General features: G+C 42.9%; 1 protein-coding gene across 2 annotated transcripts in view; it reads right to left on the bottom strand.

Annotated features, from left to right (window-relative positions):
* Positions 1 to 23,324, bottom strand: part of DHX57 (DExH-box helicase 57) — a 33,182-nt gene extending 9,858 nt beyond the window's left edge. The window contains exons 1-17 of one of the 2 annotated variants that reach the window (XM_034764010.1): positions 22,896 to 23,324; positions 21,349 to 21,566; positions 19,651 to 19,803; positions 18,486 to 18,659; positions 16,883 to 17,721; positions 15,035 to 15,216; positions 12,422 to 12,543; positions 11,940 to 12,135; positions 10,565 to 10,689; positions 9,045 to 9,178; positions 6,859 to 6,913; positions 5,923 to 6,128; positions 4,449 to 4,565; positions 3,905 to 4,001; positions 2,116 to 2,289; positions 1,567 to 1,767; positions 130 to 406 (exon numbers count right to left, since the gene is read on the bottom strand). In XM_034764010.1, the coding sequence (XP_034619901.1) occupies positions 130 to 406; positions 1,567 to 1,767; positions 2,116 to 2,289; positions 3,905 to 4,001; positions 4,449 to 4,565; positions 5,923 to 6,128; positions 6,859 to 6,913; positions 9,045 to 9,178; positions 10,565 to 10,689; positions 11,940 to 12,135; positions 12,422 to 12,543; positions 15,035 to 15,216; positions 16,883 to 17,721; positions 18,486 to 18,659; positions 19,651 to 19,803; positions 21,349 to 21,557 (3,261 nt within the window). In that variant the 5' untranslated portion in view covers positions 21,558 to 21,566; positions 22,896 to 23,324. Of the gene's footprint in view, positions 1 to 129; positions 407 to 1,566; positions 1,768 to 2,115; positions 2,290 to 3,904; positions 4,002 to 4,448; positions 4,566 to 5,922; positions 6,129 to 6,858; positions 6,914 to 9,044; positions 9,179 to 10,564; positions 10,690 to 11,939; positions 12,136 to 12,421; positions 12,544 to 15,034; positions 15,217 to 16,882; positions 17,722 to 18,485; positions 18,660 to 19,650; positions 19,804 to 21,348; positions 22,084 to 22,895 lie in introns of those variants that run through there. The other variant, XM_034764009.1, reaches the window with a different exon arrangement.
* Positions 23,325 to 23,588: the final 264 nt, after the last annotated feature.

Raw genomic sequence — 23,588 nt, forward strand, 5'->3', positions numbered from 1 at the left:
CAGTAAGTGGAACTGGTAAGAAATTTAAGATTAATATGTTGCAGTAGACTGCAATATTCACTTATGAATACAACACATTACTTTCAAATTCTGACACACAGATGTAGTTTATTAGAGTGGCATACTTACAAAAGGGGACTTAAAGGCCAGACTTGCTGCTATCGTTAGTGCAGGATCCAGACAACGGAAAATGGTGCCAAACAGCATTAGTTTTCCAATCCGCACATCCACAGGCAAGGAGGCCAAGTGATACCCCAAGGGGGTGAGCTTTTCATCTGGAGTTAAAGCGCCCAAGTCCTGCAGTCGCACTTTCGATGCACGCAGAGATTCAATTCTTGGTGGCTCAATCAGGCGGGATAAGACAGATTGAAGGCCATGTGCAGAAAACATATCCAAAATCTTAATTCTTAAGGAAAAAGACGACAACTCAGTCTGCTGACATAGGACAAAGCCGCAAACTTTTTCCAAATCACTGAGAATGCCCTCCCCATGGCCTGCTTTCTAGATAGGCATGCCAATGGGACCACAGCCAACCAGTCCTCCATGGTCCACCCTGGCTCCCTACTGACTTCCTGATCCTCTTCAAGATGCTGATCCTTATCTTTAAAGCCCTTAACAGGCACTGGCTAGCCTATCCCAGACGGCCTCTTCCCCACCCTTTGCCACTGCAGCTGCAGGGGCTGTGAGCTAACTAATGACTAGGGAATCTGCTACTACTGCAGATCAGGACACGCTCAGATCCGATGACCGTCACAACATGGTGCAAGACCCATCTTTTTGTACAGGCCCCTCAAACCATAAAGCTAACAGGTTGCCATTCCTCCTGGTCAAGAGCCAATAAGGCATAATTCAACTTGGGAAGCGGCTCAAAAGAATTAGGGAAGAGTTTTGATCCCATAGACTTGATTCAGAGCCCATTCAAGTCAATGCAAAGACTCCCATTTACATCACTGGGCTTTGGCTTTGCAAAAGTACCTTCTAATCCTAAATTACTGGCATTGTTTTGCATCCTAGAAGTCTCCATTTTGTAAAGGAATGTATGGAATGAGGTCCAACGTCAAAGGCCTCCCTCTTTAATATTTATATTGCAGTAGTGCCTAATTGGAATTGAACGAGGCTGCGTGCAAACACGTTAGAAGACGTAGTAGTCCCTCTACCTCCAAAAGAATTTGTAATTTAAAAAGACAACAAACATGAGGCTGCAGGAAAGGAATGCAACATACCAGCAAAGTGCTCAGAGGAATATCTTGTTAGCACTGCCTTTGTTTATAGGGGTGGGGCCAGCCAAGGAAATGGTGTGTGGAGGATGGGTTTGAGGGAGAGGGTAAGCAGTAACATGGTGGGTGGGAAGACCAAGGTCCTGAAGCAGAGGTAGAGTGTTAGTCAGTGAGAGATGAGAGCAATCAACAGCCAATCAACAAAACAAAAGTGACGAGAGGGGGGCTTGCTGGTTCCCATGATGTCAGGAGCTTGGTAGGGGTGTGACAACTCTGCTGCTCCAGCCTGGAGAGAGAGGACCTCCTGGGGGCCGGCCCTTTAAGACCGATGACGTTGATAATGGTTTACCTGAGACAGAGCTGTTCCAAAGGCACTCTTTGTATTTCGGGTAACTGCTGCTTTATAAGCTGGTGATTGTAGTGATGGCTACTGAAAAGATGAAAGCAGACTCCAGAGGCTACGCGCCCTGCCCGCCCTTTCCTTTGCAATGCATTGGCTTTGGACACAAATGTGTCTTCCAGACTTTCCATTCCTTTGCTGGGGTCGTACCTACAAGAAGAAACAAGTCAAAATGGATGAGGATGGGAGTTTCCCTTCAAGCAGGCGAAGAGCACCGACACCAAAGCTCAAGCAGAGAGGTACTGCCAACTTTTGGAAGGCCATAACTACCAACACTATGGATGCACGTCTGTAACAGGGCCGTGCATGAAACTCCCACGGAATCAATGGGAGCTTTGTGCACACAGTAAGCTGCAGAACGAGGCCCTTTCAGATTTTCTCCGGCTCTTTAACAGATATGAATTCAGACTCTGATGTGTTGGACAGTTTTTTTAAACAGATACCATGCAGAACACATCATTCTCTGAGATCACAGTTCCACCAGAATAATCCCAATACCTTTTCTCTTTCATTTTCCCAGAATCAATCACAAAGACCACATCATCAATGGTGATGGACGTTTCTGCAATGTTCGTAGATATGATGACCTTGGTAACTCCTAGAGGGGGCTTCAGGAACACAGACTGCTGGTCTTCACTGGACAGTGAGGAATGGAGTGGATAAACAACACAGCTAGAAGAGAAAGACGAGAGCATGCTTATCTTTGCCAACCTTTCTTCCTCCCAACATCCGTCCATTCACACAAGCTTTAGCCCAGAGTATCGTAGGTTGTACATTCCCATTCTCAGAACGGAGCCCATGTGCAGCCCATGCCCCCTGTCCTGCTACAACTTCAGATTGGGACTCCAGGGGCCATGGATTACGGAAAGGACATGTTCCTCACTACATCTCACCGTTAGCTCTTCTGGTGGATACAATCACCCAGCAGAATGCAGCCCACAGAGTTTACTTGCAAATAGCCAGTAATTGGATTTGGCTGCTGACAGAGAAGTGAGCCTGGGACTCAAAAGGAGCAAAGAAAACGAGACCCACCCCTTAAGAGTCTAACAAAGACCTTGGTTTTCTTGATTCTCTCCACAGTCCCATCAGCCCTTAGACTGAACAGATCCAGTCCCTTAAGTGGCGCTGTGATAGGGTTGAGTACCCCACCGTGCACAGGTCACAGGGAGCAGGCCTTTAAAATATTCTCAGGGGGGAAGACAGGGTTTCAGAGCTGGGTTGCAGTCTCTGCTGAAGGGTCCCTGAGAGCAGAGCTCTTCTGAGCAACTAAGTGGGAGCCCACCTTCTTTCCCCAAAGCCGGTCAGGGATTCTGCCAAGATTTCTGCCTTGTAGGGTTCTGCTGTCTTTCTATCCCCATAAGTTCCTCCCCCATTTACTCACCAGAAGGCTTAAGGAGCCTGGTAGTGATAGGGTCTGCATGCCTAAATCGACACATGTCCTATGATTCGCTATTACTGGCCAAGGGCTTAGCTAGGTGCTTTTTGAAAGATTGAAATTAAAACAGTATGTACAACCAGGGCTGCCACCAGATTTACACAAGTCATTCTGTGGGTGTTACTCTATTCTGCTGAGAAATTTGGTCACCACAACACATCAGGCTAAGGTCACTCAACCTAACCAGGAGAATTCCTTCTTGTTTAAATGCAACGTTCAGATCGTGATCTAAATATGCATGGGACAGCTTCCCTCCAAGTATAAGCTTATTTTCCCTCTTTCTTGATTTTCTTCCTGCCCATTCCCACAAAACGTAGAATGTTTTACCTTAGAAATACCCAATACGTCACCGCGCTAAAAATGCAGATTTTTTTGAAGTGCAAAACAGGGTAAAAGATAAAGTTAGATTCTTCGTTTTTCAGCCTTCCATTGGCTCGCTTTAGCTAGTGCGTGAAGACCCACTGCAGATAGCACAGAAAGACTATCTAGGTTCTTATACCACACCCATTACCGTGGTAGCTGACTGCCTCCCAACAGTCTCAAGTTATATTTATCTGGGTCACCAGAACTGCAACTTTCCCTTCTCCAGTTTGAGGAAACGGGACTAGAACTTACATGGCAAATGTGCTAAGCGCATGATGGTTGAGCCATTGTGCTAACTCATAAAGGACCTGTTCCAGATAATGGCATCTAAGCCTTCTCCATCACCTGCTGTCTCAAACAGCAAGTAATCTGCACTTGTAACTGGAGACAGATAGAGTTTGAGTAGAAGGTAACTTTTTTTTTTAATCAGTTTCTTTACCCTTGATTTAACTTCAACATGCTAATGGTTTTGGGACACTCTTGACTTACCGTTTACTGTGTCTATTATTGAAAAGGGCATTAGACTGTAGCTGTTCATAAAGCATCTTAATTTCTGCTAGACCAGGCAAAAATATCAGTACAGCACCTGTATATATAGGGGGAAAGAAAAGAGTCAATAGAAGAGTTCAGCTAAAACATAGTATTACACTTTGATTTTACCACAGTGCACAAAGGCCCCAGTCAAAACTGGAGCTCCGTTTTGCTACACACTATATAAAATCACCAGCAGCAATGACCCCATCCCAAAGAATTTACAATCTAACCAGACAAGACAGATAAAAGATGTCAGCATACTGTCAAAAGTTCATCTCTTTGCTACAGTTTTTGTGCTGGCCCAGTGTACCCATCTGCCCCCCATCCCCACAGAAATTAGGGGCCTCCCCACTCCCATCGACTCAAATGTGCTCAGATAAATTCGGAAGTTATGGAAATGATGTTTTGGATGAAAGCGGCAACTTGGCACAATCTATACAAGCACATAACTGTTGCATGTAGTCCCTGTTATACAACCCACAATGGACAGTCAGGTTACCTGGTGGGTATGAGTGTTTGCCACTGACTATCCACTCCAGCAGGGACTCTATTAATTCCAGATTAACTTTGTCTAAGTCCATGGCAGCCATCGTTTTTAACACTGATTTACTAACCCCTGAAAGAGAAATGAAAGCAGGGTAGGAGCGTAGGTGAGTTGGTGTCTCATCAAAGAGCAGACATTGTACAGTTCACTGAGAAAATGGCCCCACAGAGGATCAGCACCCTTTCACCAAGCAGGATCCTACATCCCTGTAAATACGGCTGAAGGGTACAATAAGTGTAATACCTCTGAGTGCAGTCTATTCCCCCCCCCGCCCCGCATTCATTCTTCCCCACTTGACGTCTCCTCATGAACTCTACCACTCCTCCCACTCTCCTCTCTTCTCACTCAGACCCTATTGGGTCTCATATACTCCCAACGCACCACACTCCCCGTGTGCCAAATCCAATGAACAAACTCACTGGTGCCAGCCCAGCCCAGCTCACCCACACTGGTAGCAGGCAGGAGTCGGGAATGCCATGGGGGCAGCCGAGGATTGACACCAGAGGTCTCCAGGACCCTGCACACAAACTCGGTTCTGCCTCCTCCCAGTATTTCATTTCTTAGATACAACAGACACTAAAAGTCTCTTACCCTTTTGGGATACTACAATCTTCCCCCCATCCCCACCCTTGAAGATACAACCCCAGAGCTGTACATGAAGGATTACAATGAAAAGAAGGCTGGGTGGATAACATAATGCAGCCTTATTGGATCACTATTTTGCACGTCAATATACACCCCAGTGAAGTCCAGCAGCGAAGCCCTGGAACGGGAGCTTCCCATCTAGTCGAGCCCCTGTGCTGATGCAGGACCAAGTAAACCGAGACTATCCCTAACAGATGTCCTTAAAAACCTCCAATGATGGGGAGTCCACAACCTCCCTTGGTATCCTATTAAAGTGCTCAACTACCCTGACAGTTAGAAAGTTTTCCATATATCTAACCTAAATCTCCCTTGCTCCAGATGAAGCCAATTACTTCTTGTCCTGCCTTCAGTGGACATGGAGAACAATTGACCATCGTCCTCTTTATAACAGCTCTTCATATACTTGAATATTTTTATCAAGTCGCTCACAAGCCTTCTTTTCTCAAGACTAAACTTGCCCAGTTTTTTTAAAAACTTTTCTTCATAGGTCAGGTTTTCTAAACCTCACCATTTTTGTGGCCCTCTTCTGGGTTCTCCAATTTGGCCACATCTTTCTTACAAGGTGGCGCCTAGAACTGGACACAGTGCTCCGGCTGAGGCCTCACCAGTACCGAGTGGCGTGGGACAATTATCTCCCATGTCTTACATACGGCACTCCTGTTAATACCTCACAGAAAACTGAACTTTACATCATGAAGCCCTAAATTATGAAAATACGTGTAGTATCCAGAGTACCAGCTGGGCGTGTGAATATGCTTTTTGGGATGAGAGAGAGAGAGATTACCTTTGTACCGTAGCAGGAGCTGTTTAAAAGTTAATTGCTGGTCTGGGACTGAATCCTTGACAATAGTGTCATCCTCTAGGAGGCGAGCACATCTTAGATCTTCCTCTACTTCTTCTAACGCAGTCCTCTTGCGCCTTGCTTTAAGTTTCTCTTCTGGACCTCGTTTCGTGTTGTTCATGTACGGACTACCATCCTCTAAGACATACCTGAACATGAGCAGAGAGAATTCAGTCATACGGAAAGCAGTTTGTACAGTCTACACTTTAAATTAAGCTGTCAGGGTATTATGCCATGCCCATCACCATGGTACCTACATGCCTTACAAATGTACATAAAGAATATGAGTGGCTAATCATAGCCCTGACTTCTCTCTTCTGTCACTCTTTCTAGCAGCAGGTAGGAGTGCTGGGAATTTCACTCTTAGCATAAGTAGTTAGCACATATTGTAAAGTTTGAATGGTCCTTTAGAATATGTGCTAAACAATCTGTTCCATCTTGTATGTAGCTGTGATGTTTGGAGTCCCTTTCCCAGGCCTGAAGAAAAGCTCTGTGGGGCTTGAAAAACGCTCTCACCAAGAGAAGTTGGCCCAATAAAAGATACTGCCTCACCCACCTAGTCTTTCTAATATCCTGGGACCGACACAGCTACAACTATGTTGCAAACAACAATGGAACTACTGGGGGGAGGGATAGCTCAGTGGTTTGAAAATTGGCCTGCTAAACCCAGAGTTGTGAGTTCAATCCTTGAGGGGGCCACTTAGGGATCTGAGGTAAAATCAGTACTTGGTCTTGCTAGTGAAGGCAGGGGACTGGACTTTATGACCTTTCAAGGTCCCTTCCACTTCTAGGAGATAAAATAAATAAATTAATGGAGATATCCTATTTAACTTTTCCAAAGGGCAGTTACTTGTGAGAATGCTGTCAATGATTTCATACCTTGTCACTGCAATTACATCTTCCAGAAAAAACTGATCCACAGGGAACGTCCGACCTAAAGAGAAAAATTAGAATCTTAAAGCAAAATGCGAGCTACCATTTCAGGAGTGGAGGTCAGGGGAGGGATAGTGTTTACAATTTCTCACGCTGGTGTTTCACCACTTCACCCCTTGTCCCACCTTCGTGAACTTAATGTGCTATGTGGGTTCTTTTAGAACTATACTGCAATCGGTAACACAACTTAGTCCAGAACAAATAGCTGACGTTTTTCAAGAACACTGCTGGCATTCACTCAGTTTACACAAGGAGGATTCCTGGAGCAAGGTAATTTGGTGCAGTATTAGAATGATAGGAAGCAACGTATTTCCATCTAGCTAGGTATTTATATCATGCTCAGTGTGATATCTGAGCACTGTATAAATATGCGTACATCCAAATGGGGGCCTACACGTACCCCTGGATACTCGAGCCCCTCCCTGTTTACCAGAAGAGAAGGGATTGTTTTTTCCTGTTTTGGGGAAGCTATGTCAGAGAGCTGGGTCTTGCAGATAAAGTTTTTTGCCATTCTTGGCTCTTGTGGGAGTTCCAGAGCTGTAGGCCAACCTCCGAGAAGGCTCTGTCTCCAGGTCCCCTTGTCATAGAAAATTCCATCATTCTGAGGACTGCAGCAAGGTCAAGCTGTCTCTGAAATAACTCAGGGGCAGCACACTGAGTTTTGAGGATCATAATCAGCACCTTAAACTTGATCTGATATTTGATGGGTAGCCAATGACCAGTGATAGTCAGCAGGTGGGTTGCACCAGCTGGAGTTTTAGTAGCTCATTCATTCTCATATATAAATATGTTGCAATACAGAAGGTCACATCTGGCAGAGTGGGACAATTTCTCCTGGCCAGCCAAAGGGGGTAAAAGGCATTTTGTGCTGCTATTGCTAATTGACCATCCACTCTCAATGGGGAGCCCAAGAGGACAATAGGATGTAAATCATGCACACTTGGGCAGACACCCACTACTGTGAGCGGCACTATGGAATAATGCAACTCTTCGAAACATGTCCAATAGTATCACCTCTGCTTTATCTGGATTTAGCTGCAAACACCTGCTCTTCATCCAGGCACTGTGCTTACTGGGGAATATCATCTGATAAAGGAGCAAATCATCTCCAAAAAGGCTCCAACTAAAAAGATGAATTGCTTGTTTACCAAATTCAGGTTTTTAAAACAAAAAAAATTGCAAAGCATTTTAATATTTACTCATTCTCTATATTTTAAATGAATTTAGTGAACCCTGCAACTAAATCCCTATCTTCGTATCTGATCTGAGAAGGCAATGGCTGAGGGCATGAGTGGATGCAGCACACCGGTCCTAACAAAGGAAGGGATTCTTGAAGTTGCTGTAAGCAGCAACCCCTGCTGTCCATAAAGCAGCAGTGTTAATAAGACTTTGGAGGAAATCCTTCAGCCAGAGGAAAATATAGATGGAATGAGATCTTCCTGTCCAAGAAAGGACATTTTTAGAGACAAAATAAGGCTTCATGAATGCACATAGGTACGACCGCAGCCTAGGACAGTGTTATATGTCCTGAATTCCTCTCGCCTGCAAGAACTCTTCTATTGCTTCTGGAAGAGAGGCAAATGGAAACTGTCTGGCGTGGGGAAAGCCTCATGCTAGAGATACATTGCTAAAAGATAGAAAATGAACAAAAAATAGCACTGAGCTCATGTCAATGGAAGACAATGATATTTCCCAAATGTAATAAAATGTATTGATGTTACATATTTGTAACATATTTGATGGACAGATTCTTATGCCAAACTATATGTAACGGTGCTTTATTTGATGGACAGATTCTTGTAGGCAAACAGACTTGCAGTTCTATAAAGTAAAACTAAACAAATGGTACATTTATTCTTTAGGTTCATGCCTAGGCTGCCCTTTATAGCCTGTGGTACGATCACCATCAGGTGCTGGGAAAGCCTCAGCCTGACACGCTTGCCCCTAAACCAATCAGACATTGTTTGTAACCTCTGTCCCTAAGCTAAACAGTGCTATTATTCATAGGTAACATTGTACGATACACTAACAGAGAAACACTCCCCACTCTATTGTAAAATTACTGGACTAAGCTGAAACCAAGCCTGTAAAATAACTTGTAGTGGATAATAAAAAAAATAACCGTTCTTCACCTGGTATGTTAATAACTGGACAGGAGTTAAAGTACTGAGAGAAAAGCTCTGCATTCAAGGTGGCACTCATTAGTATAATACGCAGGTCTGGCCTCTGAAACATAATATCCTTCAAAACCAGCAGCAAGAAGTCACTGAAGAAAACAAGCAAAAGACAACTGAATTTCTTCAGTGTTAATTTCCAGATCTCCTCTCTCTCTAATCTGCTCCCTTTCCTGGTGTCTCCACCAGCGTGGCAACACCACCATGTCAAGCTGCACTCACAATAGTGCCTCTCTGGCAATGGCCGTTAGCTAGGAATTTGGTAATTTACTATAAGTGACCTTGGGTTATAATTACCTACTTTTGGGCTGTCCCTTTCCAGAATGTCTGGATTCCTTGGTATATTTACTTAGATTTAAACAATACAAGCTCTTGGGTGCCCTAACAGTTAATTAAGCTGATGATAACATAGTAACCGCCACCCAACAGTATTAAATAACCGCACACACATAAATTAACTCAGCCAGCCAGTAAATCAAAGCAACAGACAACCCCTTTTCACCCCTCTCCCCATGGGAGCATTCCCACCACCTTCACCAAAAAACATGTCAAGTACATGGCTTTTGCAGGAGGCCTAGAAGGTCATCAAGTGCAGCTGGTTTTTGAACTGGGGGAAAGCCAGGTGGAGGGGAAGGATGTCCAGTCCTGTGCACCCCACCCCCAAGGAACGCCCTTGCCAGCAGCCCCCTCTCCTTTAGAATGAAGAGGCTCGAGCATCTCCAATGACTACAGCAGTGGCAGTATGTTGTAGGGAGAGTGGTGGTCGCAGGCAGGCAAGATCCAGGCCGTTCAGAGCTTTCCAGGGTACGACCAATGCTTTTAAGCTTACCCAGAGACCGTCCACATAGCTGCAGCTGGCCAACAAGTACTAAAAGCATCTTGCAGGTCCCTTCTTCTCTGCTTTTAGAGTTACCAACAGACCTATCCCCTTCCGGAGCACCGCTGGTAAGAGGGGTGTGTTTGGGAGAGGTTGGATTACAACAGGGTTGGGAGGGGGAAGAGTAAGGAAATTCTGAACTGGGAAAGCCCCATTTGGGGTGTTCTACTTGGGATGGGAGGGGGTCTTTAGGGCTTCCAGAGGCAGCATGTGGAGCATTAGCCTAGCTGGAGGACAGCGAACTGAAATAGGGAAGAGATAGTGACCTAAAGAACCCACCTTCCTGTTGTCCCTCCTGTCCCATCCTAAAACTTTCCTTAAAATGTGACTGCAACTGTGATGGGCGACTGGAAGCGGGAGGGTTGACCGATGTGCCTTCTCCTCAAGGAGCTGCCACAGCACAAACAAATCCCTTAGTCCCCAGGGAGAAAGAGACCAGGAGCAGTAACCAGAATCTCCCATATGGCCGTGCATGCAGAGTGCTGCCAGTAGCCCATCACACTGGCTGGAAGCAGTTTGACTTTAGTCGTTTGTTACTCAGTCATCTCAGTGCTCACCTTCATGTATTTGCTTTTCAGTTATGGAATAAGGAACTATTTACCTCTCTTCTGTTCTTTCATGAACTTCATCAACAATAACATGGGTGATTCCCTGTAAAGTCATGTCTCCTTCTAGTCTTCTCAGCAGCACTCCAGTAGTGCAGTACAGCAACCTGGTAGCTAGTGACTGGAACAGTAAGCAAGGACACAAAACATTCAGTGAAGTTTTAAAAGTTTAACAGCTTTCCTAATACAAAGTCTAGTAAGAGCACGTTGCCATACGCCACTCGCGTCCAACCTGAACAGTCCTTGCTTCAAGCAGGAGCAAGCAATTTTTCCTCTCACCTTACCCTTAATTCAACTTAAATGCAGTTATCTGGTGCTTAACAGGGAGCCCTTTTGCAAAAGGACAATGACATATCTAAACTATCTCATCTTATTCTTTCCTGCTTCAGTAGCTGCATGTTAAACGCTTGACCATTCGTCTCTGTCAAAGAAGGTGAGAGCTATTGAAAGGGGATGAGATTAGCCCTGGAGGAAGAGGGCTGTCTGTGTTTCTGATCTCTATTTGATTGACTAATGAAGGTTTATATAGAATCGTTCGATGAGTGATGCATATTTTGCCCTATGGGACAGAATGAAAAGGTGTTGCAATTGTGGTCAACAGCAGGGACAGAAAAAAAGAGCAAGGCTAAAATTGCAAGGCTCAAGTTAAGAAGGGACGGACAAAACAATAAACTAAAAATCAAACCCTTTGCAAAACAATTGGTAGCCATTGTAAACTGATCTGTTTTGTTTTTCACTCAAAACTTACTTTACAATTTGTTCAATCAACTTTTTAGCTTCAGATCTTTGACAGTCTTTATTTTAGATTTGACTTTACTTCTGCAAATCGTCTTGATGCAAAATTTGTCAAATGTGGATGACAGGAGAAATCAAATGACAGAAAAAGCTTTAAAATACTAAGTCTGCTTTATCCAAGAAAAACATTAGAAAAGGGGGAACGGATGGCCTACAGAATATCACTGGTAGGAAGTTAGTGATGTGGGCTGAATTGAGCTAAGGACTGAAGTGCTGGGCTTTGATTCCTGCTTGGTGACTAATGAAAGTGGTTTCATTCCAGTTTCCAGAGGACAAGTATTCAGATCACAAAACCCACTATGGGTACTGATTTCTTTGTTGGCCACCTCAGCAGAGAGGCTACCCAATGAACGTACACTAAGACTACTACTACCTTCTCATCCTAGAAGGTGTGCCTGACAATGTGGCTTGAGGCAAAATGGCAGGGTAGCATGGGGAAGCTCGCACTGCTCTGGTCATACTGTATGAATCCTGTGGATAAAGGATTACATCTCTAGGACAGTCAATCTGCACCTTTTACAGCTAATACAGACATTTTAAAAGAACTAGATGAAAAAACAGGGAAAGCATACAAACCTTTACACTTTCTAAGCGGATCTGGTATCCCACAGTGATCCCAACTCTTTCTGTTCTCTCCTTGGCCACGCGTTCAGCTACAGAAATGGCAGAGATCCTGCGAGGCTGAGTGCATATGATATTGGCTACCCTATTTGGAGGACCCCTCAGTGAAGCATCCAAAATAAACTGAGGAATCTGAGTGGTTTTCCCACATCTGCATGACAAAAAAATTAATTAAATGTTTTTAAAATGTCTTCTTAGAATGAGTTAGGAGGTTGGATTCCAATTTGTATTTCCTTACTTTTATTAGTTTGGGTCACACTTCATGTGAAATTCCTTAATCATTCAAAATTCATCTCCGACTGCAGTAATTTAACATCAATGAATTATGCACCCAACCACCTGATCATTCCAGAACACAGGCTGTATAATTAAACTTTAGATATGCCTTCCCGTGTATCGTTTGATCCTAGAAGTGCATGTGTAAATCACATCCTTACCCAGTCATGCCACTCACAACAAGCACCTGATGCTTAGTCAGCAAATCAAGAATGGTTTCTCTTTCTTCCCACGCAGGGAGATTCTGTCTTTCTTGCAACATGGACTGGAAGTGCCTAGAAGACTGACAAACATAATGAAGAGAAATTGATCTCTCTGGTTAAGAGCCTCAAATCCTGCCCTAGATTCACAGATTCAGATGAGAAGGGACCATTATGATCATCTAGTCTGACCTCCTGCAGAGGACAGGCCATAGAATTTTACCAAGTCATTCCTGCATTCAATCCATATTTTGTGGCCGAGCAGGAGCATATCTTTTAGCAAGTCATCCAATTTTGATTTAAAGACTTCAAGTGATGGAGCATCAGCCACATCCCTTAGTAAGTTGTTCCAAAGGTTAATTACTCTGTTAAAAATGTGCACCTTATTTTTAGCCTGAATTTATCTAGCAACAGTTGCTACGCAAGGCAATCTTTCCTTAGTGCAGTTTAAGTAAAAGGAGGGCTTAAAAAAGTTTACTCTCTCATAGGAAGTGGAAAGCTTCCTGTGGTGAGCATGGGGGCCCAAATCATCAATTCCTGCAGCATTTAAGGTTTCATTTATAAAAATATTAGGGTCAAAATTTTGCAACTTTCAAAGCTGTGAGCAGAGTGACAAAACTGCATTTATTTACATTCAGTTTGCATCAGGAAGATTTATCTTTACAGATAAAAGCTAGAAACTTAAAGGCCGACGTTTTCAAACCTGGGGGGCCCTACCCCTTAGGCACTTCTGAAAATTTTACCCTTAAGCTATATTTAATCTCTTAATCGAACTGGCATGTTTTTCAAAGGTGCCAAATACCTCCAGCTCCCATTAACTCCAAATATATAGTGCTTCCTTCCTGTTCTCTCATAGGCATTCTGCCACAGTACATGGTCTTATCTTCTAATGTTGATGATGCATTTTCTACCAGGGAAAGTTTACAGATTTGTTAACTTATGCCTAACAGAAATTGTAAATCGTAAGGATTTCCAAAAGAGAAACTCCCACATGCAGTGTATTGGCTACAGAGGCATTTCCGCAACTTTACTAGTTACAATATTGGCCAACACCTATTGCTAAAGCAGTAAAATTTACTAGAATACTGGTCACCATATTACCTCGATTTCAAAGAAAATCGCCCTCTTCTTTAAATAATGCAAAGTCAGAAACATAAATCCATGAAAATTCAAGTGCTCTTACTGCCTGCAATGGTGTTACAAACGTCTAAAATGGTCGTTCTCAAATTGTCGTCTGAGGATCACCTGCTGCAGGCAGAACCTTCAGGTGATCCACAGAATGGAGGATTTTGGGAGGCAAGCAGTGTAGGCCTGGGATAATGGGGAGAGAGGATCCTGAGGAGAGCTCTACTGTAAGTATACAGAATTAAAGAGCTGGAGAACCACTGGCCTAACAATAACATGATCTACACTGCATTTGATAGTAGGTAAGATATGGCTTCCCAAACAGTCCAGGTCATAGGGAGCCACTGTCACTCACACAGCTGGGAAGAATCAACTTAAGCAGATTTTCCTTTTCTGAAAGACAAGCACAGAACTGTTGCAAAACAAAGCTTCTGCACTATGAAGTCCCATTATAAAGTCCTGTGGAGCAGTAGAACTCAACAAGTCATCCCTTGTTAACATTCAAAAGGAAATGATTATACTTCAGTACTCAAGCTATTTAAGATTCTGAGCTCTCTGAGGCATGGAGAGCCTCATACCGTTTCTGTCTGCACAACACATAGCACAATGCAGCCCAAACCTAGCTGGGACCACTGGATTCGATTCTATTGCAAATGTTAAATAACAGTGTAAAATTCCAGTGTAATTAACTGTGCACATACACAGCACAGCAGGAAATGTTATTCTTGTTTTTGCTCTCAAGTATGAGGATAGATTCCTTATAAACTGTACAGTTCTAGCTGTAGAACTGCGTCAGCAGTTATTCAACAAAGAAGTCTAATCTGTTTTCTAACAATACAGTAGAACCTCAAAGTTACGAACACCAGAGTTACGCACTGACCAGTTAACCACACACCTCATTTGGAACCGAAGTACACCATCAGGCAACAGTATAGGAAAAAAAAGAAGCAAATACAGCGCAGTACTGTGTTAAACATAAACTACTACAAATATAAAGGGAAAGCAGCGTTTTTCTTCTGCATAGTAAAGTTTTAAAGCTGTATTATGTCAATGTTCAGTTGTAAACTTTTGAAAGAACAACCATAACGTTTTGTTCAGAGTAACAAACATTTTAGAGTTACAAACAACCTCCATTCCCTAGGTGTTCGTAATTTTGAGGTTCTACTGTAGGTGAAAGTGTTCTAAACAATCCGTTATCTTATCTTAGGGTGACCAGACAGCAAATGTGAAAAATCGGGACAGAGGGTGTGGGGGGGGGGGGAAGGAGGGAATAGGAGCCTATATAAGAAAAAGACCCAAAAATCGGGACATTTGGTCACCCTATCTTATCTCCAAGCAAAATAACTAATCTTACACTTAGATGAATAGCTTGAGAGGCAGTTTATCATTTAAAATAAATATCACAAAGTCAGAATACAAATGGATCTTTTTTTTTTTGTTGCACTGTACCTGCTTTATTCGGAATTGCTTGCAGATTTTAACATTTTCATTATACACAGACTTTGCCTGCATGTCATACTTTCTGGAAAGCTTCTTCTTGAGGTTCACATAACTCTCATTCTCCACAACAACTGTTTCAGGCTCCTCTTCCTCCTCATCTTCATCACTCTCAGGCTCAGACTCTTTTGTAACTTGAGACAGAAAAAAGCATCTTAACATTCAACTCTGCAAAGATTGAGACGAACACCGGTTTGAGCCCTGGGACTTCCTGAGTCCTGGACCACGGTCCAAAAAAGCAGTACTACACCAAGTAACCAGTTGGCCCTAAGTTCTAAGATCCAACATTTCAGGAGTGGGTGGGTGAGATTCTGTGGCCTGCGTTGTGCAGGAGGTCAGACTAGATGATCATAATGGTCCCTTCTGACCTTGAAGTCTATGAGTCTATTACCAGAGCTAGAAGCAAATGTTTTATAACATAAAAAAGCTGATTTGAAATCCACACTAAGATTCAATTTCCTAAACCCAGTCACATCTACATTTGAGCTGTTTAAAAAAGTAATCTTGTTTTTAAAATGTAAGGGGAAGGTTCCGTTGCCACTGTCCATGCGCTCAAAAAACGCTGTTTTTGCTCAAATTTCCCAAGCAAGTTCACCTTCGAGAAGAGACCAACTCTGGAACATTCCATCTCAACAAGTGAAAGTTTTGGAAAATTATGAGTAGTTCAAGACAGGGGACTGGAATACAATCTTTACTTATAGGTAGGGCCTTGTGCAGATCGCAATTTCACAGAGTGGGCAGAAATCCACACTGCAGTTTTTCCAACAGCAGGGATGCAGAAAGGGGCATCCGCACATGCTGGTCTTGTGCTCAGGGCAGCTTGCAGCAGAATTGGGGCGGGGAGGGGAGGAAAGAAAGCAGGATGGACGGGGACTTGGCATCTGGTTTTATGCAAGGCACAGTAGCCAGCGCTGCTGCCACTTGGACCACACAGCCGTACTGAGCACAAGACCAGAGCATGCTGATGCCCGTTTCCACCTCTCTGCTGCCTGAAAAAAATTGAAGCAGTGTGGTTGGGGAGGAAGGAGAAAGGAACAGACTCAGTGGCCATGCGAGGCACTGTAGCCAGCACTGCCGCTGCTTGGAACATGAAAAGCCATGGCCTCGGGAGGAGGACATGGGGAGGCAGAAGCGGCCATCTGTGCCTACCAGCCTTGTGCTCGATGCAGCTTGTAGCACACATTCCAAGCAGCAGCACTGCTGGCTAGAGTGCCTAGCAGAAAACAGGGTGCTCAGCTCGCCCCCAAAGTGCTGCTCCAACATGGCACTGCCACGCACTACGAGCAGGAGACCAGTGCTTCTGCCTCTCCGCTGTTGGAAATGTCGCAGCAGTTTCAGAGGGACTCAGCAGCCGTGCGTAGTCTATGAAAAAAAATCGATACTTTCCCGTGAATCTTCAAAAGAATATCCCGGATTTCCACAGGACCTTACTTATACAGGGCGGCTGCCACACCTGTGATAAATAATGTGGCCCGACGACTCTCTCCTCGGAAATCTGTTTATAGTTACTGCCTGTGTAATGCATCCAGCAGTATGGAGCAATATTACAAACGAGACACATCATTAGGAACGTTATAAAACTGGGTGAAACACCCGCTCAGCCTTAACTCCAGCTTTATAAAGTCTTTTATAAAGTTATTATTTTTTGCCTAGGAATTTTTTCAGTTTTTAAATGTTTCAAAATTGGTCAGTAACAGAAGCACTGGGACAAGTAGCCTGAACATCACTCCCGGCCTTCGCTTTAGCCTCTAGACTGTACTCCCACCATCAAAAGAAAAGCCTTTATGTCGCTGTCCTTACCTTCTGACATGCAATTTGAAACAGGTGAACTATCTGGAAACACTTGTTTATGACCGTCTGTATCGGTTCTTGTTGAGGGCAGGGCCAGCAGGGACATGGGAGGGACGCTATATTTGTGGGAAGTATTAGTAAGTAACTCGGTTATCTCTGATTCATCCTCCAAACAGGTTATTAAAGAATACACAACTGGTTCATTAGCCTCTGCAGACGTCAAGGCCTTTCCATAGAGGAATTCAGCAATGTGTAAACGACAAGCCAGAGGTAGATTTTCATTGGTGGAATAAAATGCCACAATGGGTGCCTGATAGGGGTATTTGTTATCCTCAGGAAATCTGATTTCAAGTTCGTATAAAGGAGAGTTATCGCCATTAGATCTGAGGTGAGCGTCATCCACCGAATTCTGTAACGTTCTTGGCAGGTGCTTTGGAGGAGTCTCATGTTGGAATTTGCATCTTGAGCCAAACTTGCAGCCTCCTTGAAGGTAAAATTTACAGACTTTGTTTAAAGTCTGTTTTGCCACATCTTTGGCAGCACTATCCCTTTGTTTGGATTTGCTGACTTTATTTGTTAAGTGTTCCAGTTCCAACCCAAATGTCCAAACTCTGTTTTTAATTCTTTCTACAAAGTTTTCTCCGTAGATTGAACAGAGAGCAAAAGCCTCTTCTTGCCTTTGTTCCAAGCATTCTTCTAGACTGGCCTGAACAGCTGCTTCTGAGATTTGCATCCTCGCTCCGTATTTTTCTGAAAAGCACTGCAAGAGCAAGTGTTCCAACGATGCCCCAATGTTACCATTGCAGGATCCTAGTATTGTCCGACAGCGCTCATTATCAAAGCCATACCTGCAGCAGAATAGAGAAAAACAATTGCAAAAGGCAATGACATAAGAGCAATGAAATATGAAGTAACTGCAGATCTATTCAATTAAACTAATTTAATATAAGCTTATATGGAATCAGACATCATTACTTTTCTGTCTGAAATATTTTGAGAGAATTTTAGTGCTCATGGGAGGTGCCAAACTGGCAGCTATGGAAACAGAAGTCCATTATTTAGCCAGTCCATGACGGATTCACCCATTCGGTGAACCTTCCACATTTCAGAAAGTAATACATAACAGCTACAGGATTATTAAACCATACAGTGCAAAGTCACTCTTCAGAGAAGGTTTAGTTAGAGATAAAAAGCTTCCACCTATGAAAACAAACAAACAAACAAACAAACAAACAAACAAACTCATGACTGCTTACAAGGTACCATGTGTGAACTATAATGACAACGGAATTCTACATGGTATAGAAATATTTGATATTTGCCCATTGGAACTGCCAAAATTGAATGCAAATACTTTCCATTTCCATTAACTATCCTGAATATTTGATTTTACAGTATCTATTTCTGTTTCTTGGAGAGACAACTGAAACCACCAAACGTAGCAAGGCTGGAATGATTTAAGTGTTATTTTAAGCGCATTCACAAAAGGGCTGATTCTGTTAGTCCTCTGCATGCAGAACTCCCACCAAAGTCAACGAGAGTACCAAGCACTGAGGACTTAAAGTACAGTTTCCAGGAGTACAAGCATATTATTTATTATGAATGGAATCACCTGGAAAGTTTATGCACAGCAAATGAAGACACCTCACTTTCCACCATTTTATGTTCATTTGGTTCAGAAACCAGCCCTGTAGTTACTTCAGAAATCTCTTCGTCTGCTGACCAGCACTGCACATCATCAAAATAATCAGGTTCATCATCATCATCTTCGCCTGATGCAGCCATTCTGAAAAAGAGATATCAAATCATTAATAGCATTATACATTTTAATTAGATGCATGTCTGTGTGATTCAAAATTATGGTGTTTCAAATAAAGGGAAAATTGAAGAACAACATGCTGCTTTTATTTAGAATAGCCTGTCTGCTAAAATGTTACACATTACACATAACTGAGGTATGGACACCATTAACTGGCAGAATGCAATTTCAAGAGCAAAAATACTGTATGCAGCCAACATTTGAAATGATTATTTTTTTAAATAATTCTTGTCCACAGCTTAGGAATCCTGGCTAAGTTTCCTAGAGAAGTCAAGTCTTTCTATGGATCTGCTACAGGAGTGCAAAGAAACCAAAAACCTTCAAGAATGACCATCAGCAAAACAGGGAAGATCAAATTTGATATTCCTGATCATTCTAAAGTTAATAAAAAAATAAGGACTTCTTTATACTTCATAAAGCACAACAACAACAACAACGAAAAAGGAACAAAGCCATTTTCTGCTCTTCAAGTCAACTTTAAAGAAATAAGGGAACAAGCAATTACTTTTGGAAGTGGTGGTAAATCAGAGAGCTTAAAAGCATTAGAAAGGTGCACATTTTCTAATAATTTACATTTGGATAGTTCCTTTCATCTAAAGAAATCCCAAAGCACTTTAGACACCACACAATGCCACAGTGAGTTAATGATCTCTGGTGTGGAACATAGTAGCCATTTCATAGCAACAGTAATATTACACACCAGTTTGCCAAAAGGAAAGGAAGAAAATTTTTTAGGAAACCTATTCCAACATAGCAACTATGGAAATATATAGTACAGATGAGTTGTGGGTTTTTTTGGCTCCCGACTTTAAGGCACATCATTACATATTACAACAGTGCCCAGTTAATGATGGAAAAGGTTAAAGGCTTTCACATGCAAAATATTTCTCCTCTAAGCAAAGGTACACATGTAAAAAAACTGATCTAGCCAGGAATGGTTTTGTTTGTTTAAACTAACTCTGAACCAGCTGACAGCTCTTGTCCCTGGAGTTCTCGGAGAAGTTCTTTCACCCTTTGCTGATTCTCAGATGTCATATGTATGGTCTGCAGAGGCATCCTCGTTTCAGGTCTCTGTTTGGTTTGCCCTCCTCTTCTGATAACGCAGCTTGATCTAAAAATTAAAACACCCACACACAAATTCCATGTTTATTTATGTAACTGAAATTATACAGACTAATCAGATTCCAACATCAAGACTCCAACAGAAGAATTAAAGTGAGGGCTCCTCCAACACACAAGCACAATGGGACACTTGATTGTGTTTGTGTGTCAGAGGGTCTTTAACAACAAATGCACTTTTTTGGGTCTTATGTCAGATCCTCAGTGTTTTCAAGTTATTTGGCTAGATAAAATCATCAGTAGTTACAATACAGCCAAGCATGTTTAAGTATAGATTGGCTAGAATATATTTTGGATTAAAAAAACTGACAATAGCACATGCACACTTAGATTATACGATAAAAAGACTTTTTGGCAGACCAAAAGCTATCATACATTTGCATTAAAACACACTTTAAACTTGGAAATGTAAAACTTGAGGAGGAGAAGTTAGCTTTAAAGGACTGGTAATTCAATATGCAAAGCAGAACTCTTTGCCTGTAATTATAGATTTTTATTTTAACATGAAAATTCACTCTTTCAACATTTACATTTGAAATGGAAGCTGATTATAAGGCCTGTCCACTCTTCTTTCTAGAATTTGTACCATCTATTGTTATTTGCCAGTAAAAAGACTGCTACAACTTAGTGTTACATAGTTGCTGTGGTGAAAGTAAGTTGTACCAGAGAGAAAGAGTGCCACAAAGCCACTGCCCAAAAGCACCAGGAAGAGTGGGAGGTATGTGTGTGTAAATCCCAGGGAACTGGGCACAGGCTTTGGAATCAGAGATCCCGAATCCTATTGTGCTTTTCCAACTCCTCTCTCAACTAGCCTTAAGACTTAAAAATTTACCAGCATTTGCTGAGACATCCCACTACTCCATGCTGCGATTTATTTGATGGGTCACTAATTTCTGTAAACCTCACTTACCCCCATGTATGAAATCAAGTTAACTTGCTCCTCCCTCACCTGAAGGTCAGACTAGAACCAGTGTCTGGGACTAGAAAGCTGGCAATTACAGGCAAAGTTCAGCACCAATCTGGTCATTTTAATAGCTCCATCTAGGCACTACGATTTCACTATGCATAGCAACTACTCGGGGGTTTCCATCTTACTCTTTTCTGAAAATTATCTTCAGTGGCTCACTGCAATGAAAACTACACTGACAATTACTCAGGTAACAATGCTCTAAAAAAATGCAGCAAGAACTATCCAAACGTGCCTAACTGTGGCAAAATCTATTACAAGAAATCCAGGCCTTGATTTACAGGTTAAGGGAGGCTTTTTCATTGGTGCTAACTTAAAAGAGAATAAATACACACACAAAAAGTATTTGAAGAGCATTTGTCTGTGTTTCTTTTAAAGTTATTCTATGTGTATGTGCTTTAATCTAAGCCGTTTACCCGGGTTTCTTATTATTAAAATATGTTATCTGGAAACTTTCCCAAGTATAAGAATGCCTATTCTCTTTACATTTCCAAACATTCAAAGGTGTTCAAAAAGGGGATTTGAAGTGTCCCACAAATCTTAGTCACATAGAAAATGAATAATACTGACCTGGATGCAACTGGCGGTTCCTCAAAGCAGCAAAAGTCATCCCCATCATCCCAAGCTTTGCTTGACCCTTTTTTATTTCCACCAACATGAGATTTGTTACATTGTCCTCTTCCTCTGCCTCTTCCTCCTCCTCCTCCTCCTCCGCCTCTACCTCGCCCTCTTCCTCCGCCTCTATTCGGCCTTCCTCTTCTCTTCCCTGCTGAACTCATTTTCTCTTACTAAGGGGAAAAAAAGGTTAAACAAATATTCTTATAATTATGCAATACAGTCCATGTTTCTTGGTGCACATCATACTCTTATTTATATGATACAATAAAGAGTATTGTTAATAAATGGTCTGTTAAAAATATGCCTTGTCTAATTCATATGTCCAAGAAGCAAGTGTACTCTTCTACAACAGTTGTTGTAAAATACAAAAGCTAGTCTAGTCCATTGTGATAGCAGGTTTTTGCTAACGTAGCTGTAGTGTTGGTGCTTTCGTTTCTTCATCTGAAAAATGAGCCTAGTAACAATGCTTTGTGCTTACCTCTTTTCATCAGTAGATCTCAGAGCACTTTAAAAAGGCAGGTAAGTATTATTAGCCTGATATCACAGGTGCCCCAGCTATGGCCTCATGGAGATGTAGAATTCACATCCATTCAGCCAGAGTCCATCGGTGCTGACCCTTAAGCATTCACGAGCGAAAGCTGGTGTTTGCACCAACTGAGCACATCAGGAATTACCCCTGCTTGAAATATACAGACCCGATGGATCTGCACTCATCTTAGGGGGATCAGTGAGAGGCCACAGACTTCTGCGAGGAGCCGCACGCCTCTTTGGCAGCTTTGGCCCTACTCTTTTGTACTGCAATTCTAATGGGGACACAATGATGGAACTTTCTAGGGCACAGATGACCCAGGATCAACTCTTACAGGGGATCTCCACTGTGGAGAGGTATCCAGTCTTTATTACTTTTCCACCCGAAAGTTTGCAGGGCGGGGAAGGATGAGGATGCATGTTCTTTAAAAATAATCTACATGAGGCGCTGTAGTCTAGTGGAGAAGACATGAGTCTAACTATACATCTCAACCTTCAATCCTGCCATTACATGACACAAGCCATTAAAAACTTATGACAGAAGACCAAGATGTGGAACACTGTATTTTGTCGCATATCACAACATAAAGTGGTTCGGGTTCTGTAGCTTCCACATCAGAGTGTTTCTCTTTTAAGACTTGGCCTGCTAAACCCAGGGTTGTGAGTTCAATCCTTGAGGGGGCCATTTAGGGATCTGGGGCAAAATCTGTCTGGGGATTGGTCCTGCTTTGAGCAGGGGGTTGGACTAGATGACCTCCTGAGGTTCCTTCCAATCCTGATATTCTACGATCTATGATAATTAACAGCCTATAATAGCTTTTCACTGTAAGACCGATTTTACAGGATGTTTTCTCATTGTGGAATTCAATAAACCAGATTTTAAAATAGAAAAACAGCAAAGACAAATGCCATGATATGGGATCACAAAGAACCTTTACTTGGCAACTATCCAAACCAATGTTATACTGTACCGATGCAGCACATCTGATAAGATGCTCCATGTCGATGGGCGAGAACTCTCCTGTCAGCATAATAAAACCACCTCAGTGAATAGCAGAAGCTATGTCGGTGAAAGAAGCTCTCCTGATGACACAGCGCTATGTACTCGAGCGCTTATGTCAGCGTAACTTATGTTGCTCAGGGGGTGGTTTATTCACACCCTGAGTGGCATAAGTTCTGTCGACATAAACTGTAGTGTAAACACAGCCTTACTCTACAACAGAGTTTTATAACAAGTCGCTGTCTCAGCTAAACAGAGGCTGTTGCCCCTGCACAGTGGAGGAGGGAGTGCGTATGTGGGCAGCATTGCTGCAAGGCCACGCTAGAGAGGTACGAAGCCTGAGCAGCGCACCCAGCAGGGGCACTGGGTACAAGCAAAGGTGCCTGATGCTGGTCACAGTTGGGGCTGACATATCAGTGGGTTAAGACACCTGGGGGGCGGGGGATGACATCCAGCACAAGACATAAAACCAACTTAATCATCCCCTAGAGACACCACAGCCCCATTTGGGACCAAAGCCCTCCACCACGACCCCACCCATAATACCCCCTGCGGGGCTCCCCGGCCTCCACCACAGCCCCACCCATACCACCCCCCACCCCCTGCGATGCCCCCCCACCACAGCCCCACCCATACCGCCCCCCACCCCCTGCGATGCCCCCCC

Source organism: Trachemys scripta, chromosome 3 (assembly GCF_013100865.1).
Source record: "Trachemys scripta elegans isolate TJP31775 chromosome 3, CAS_Tse_1.0, whole genome shotgun sequence".
In the NCBI taxonomy this organism is placed as follows: Eukaryota; Metazoa; Chordata; order Testudines; family Emydidae; genus Trachemys; species Trachemys scripta.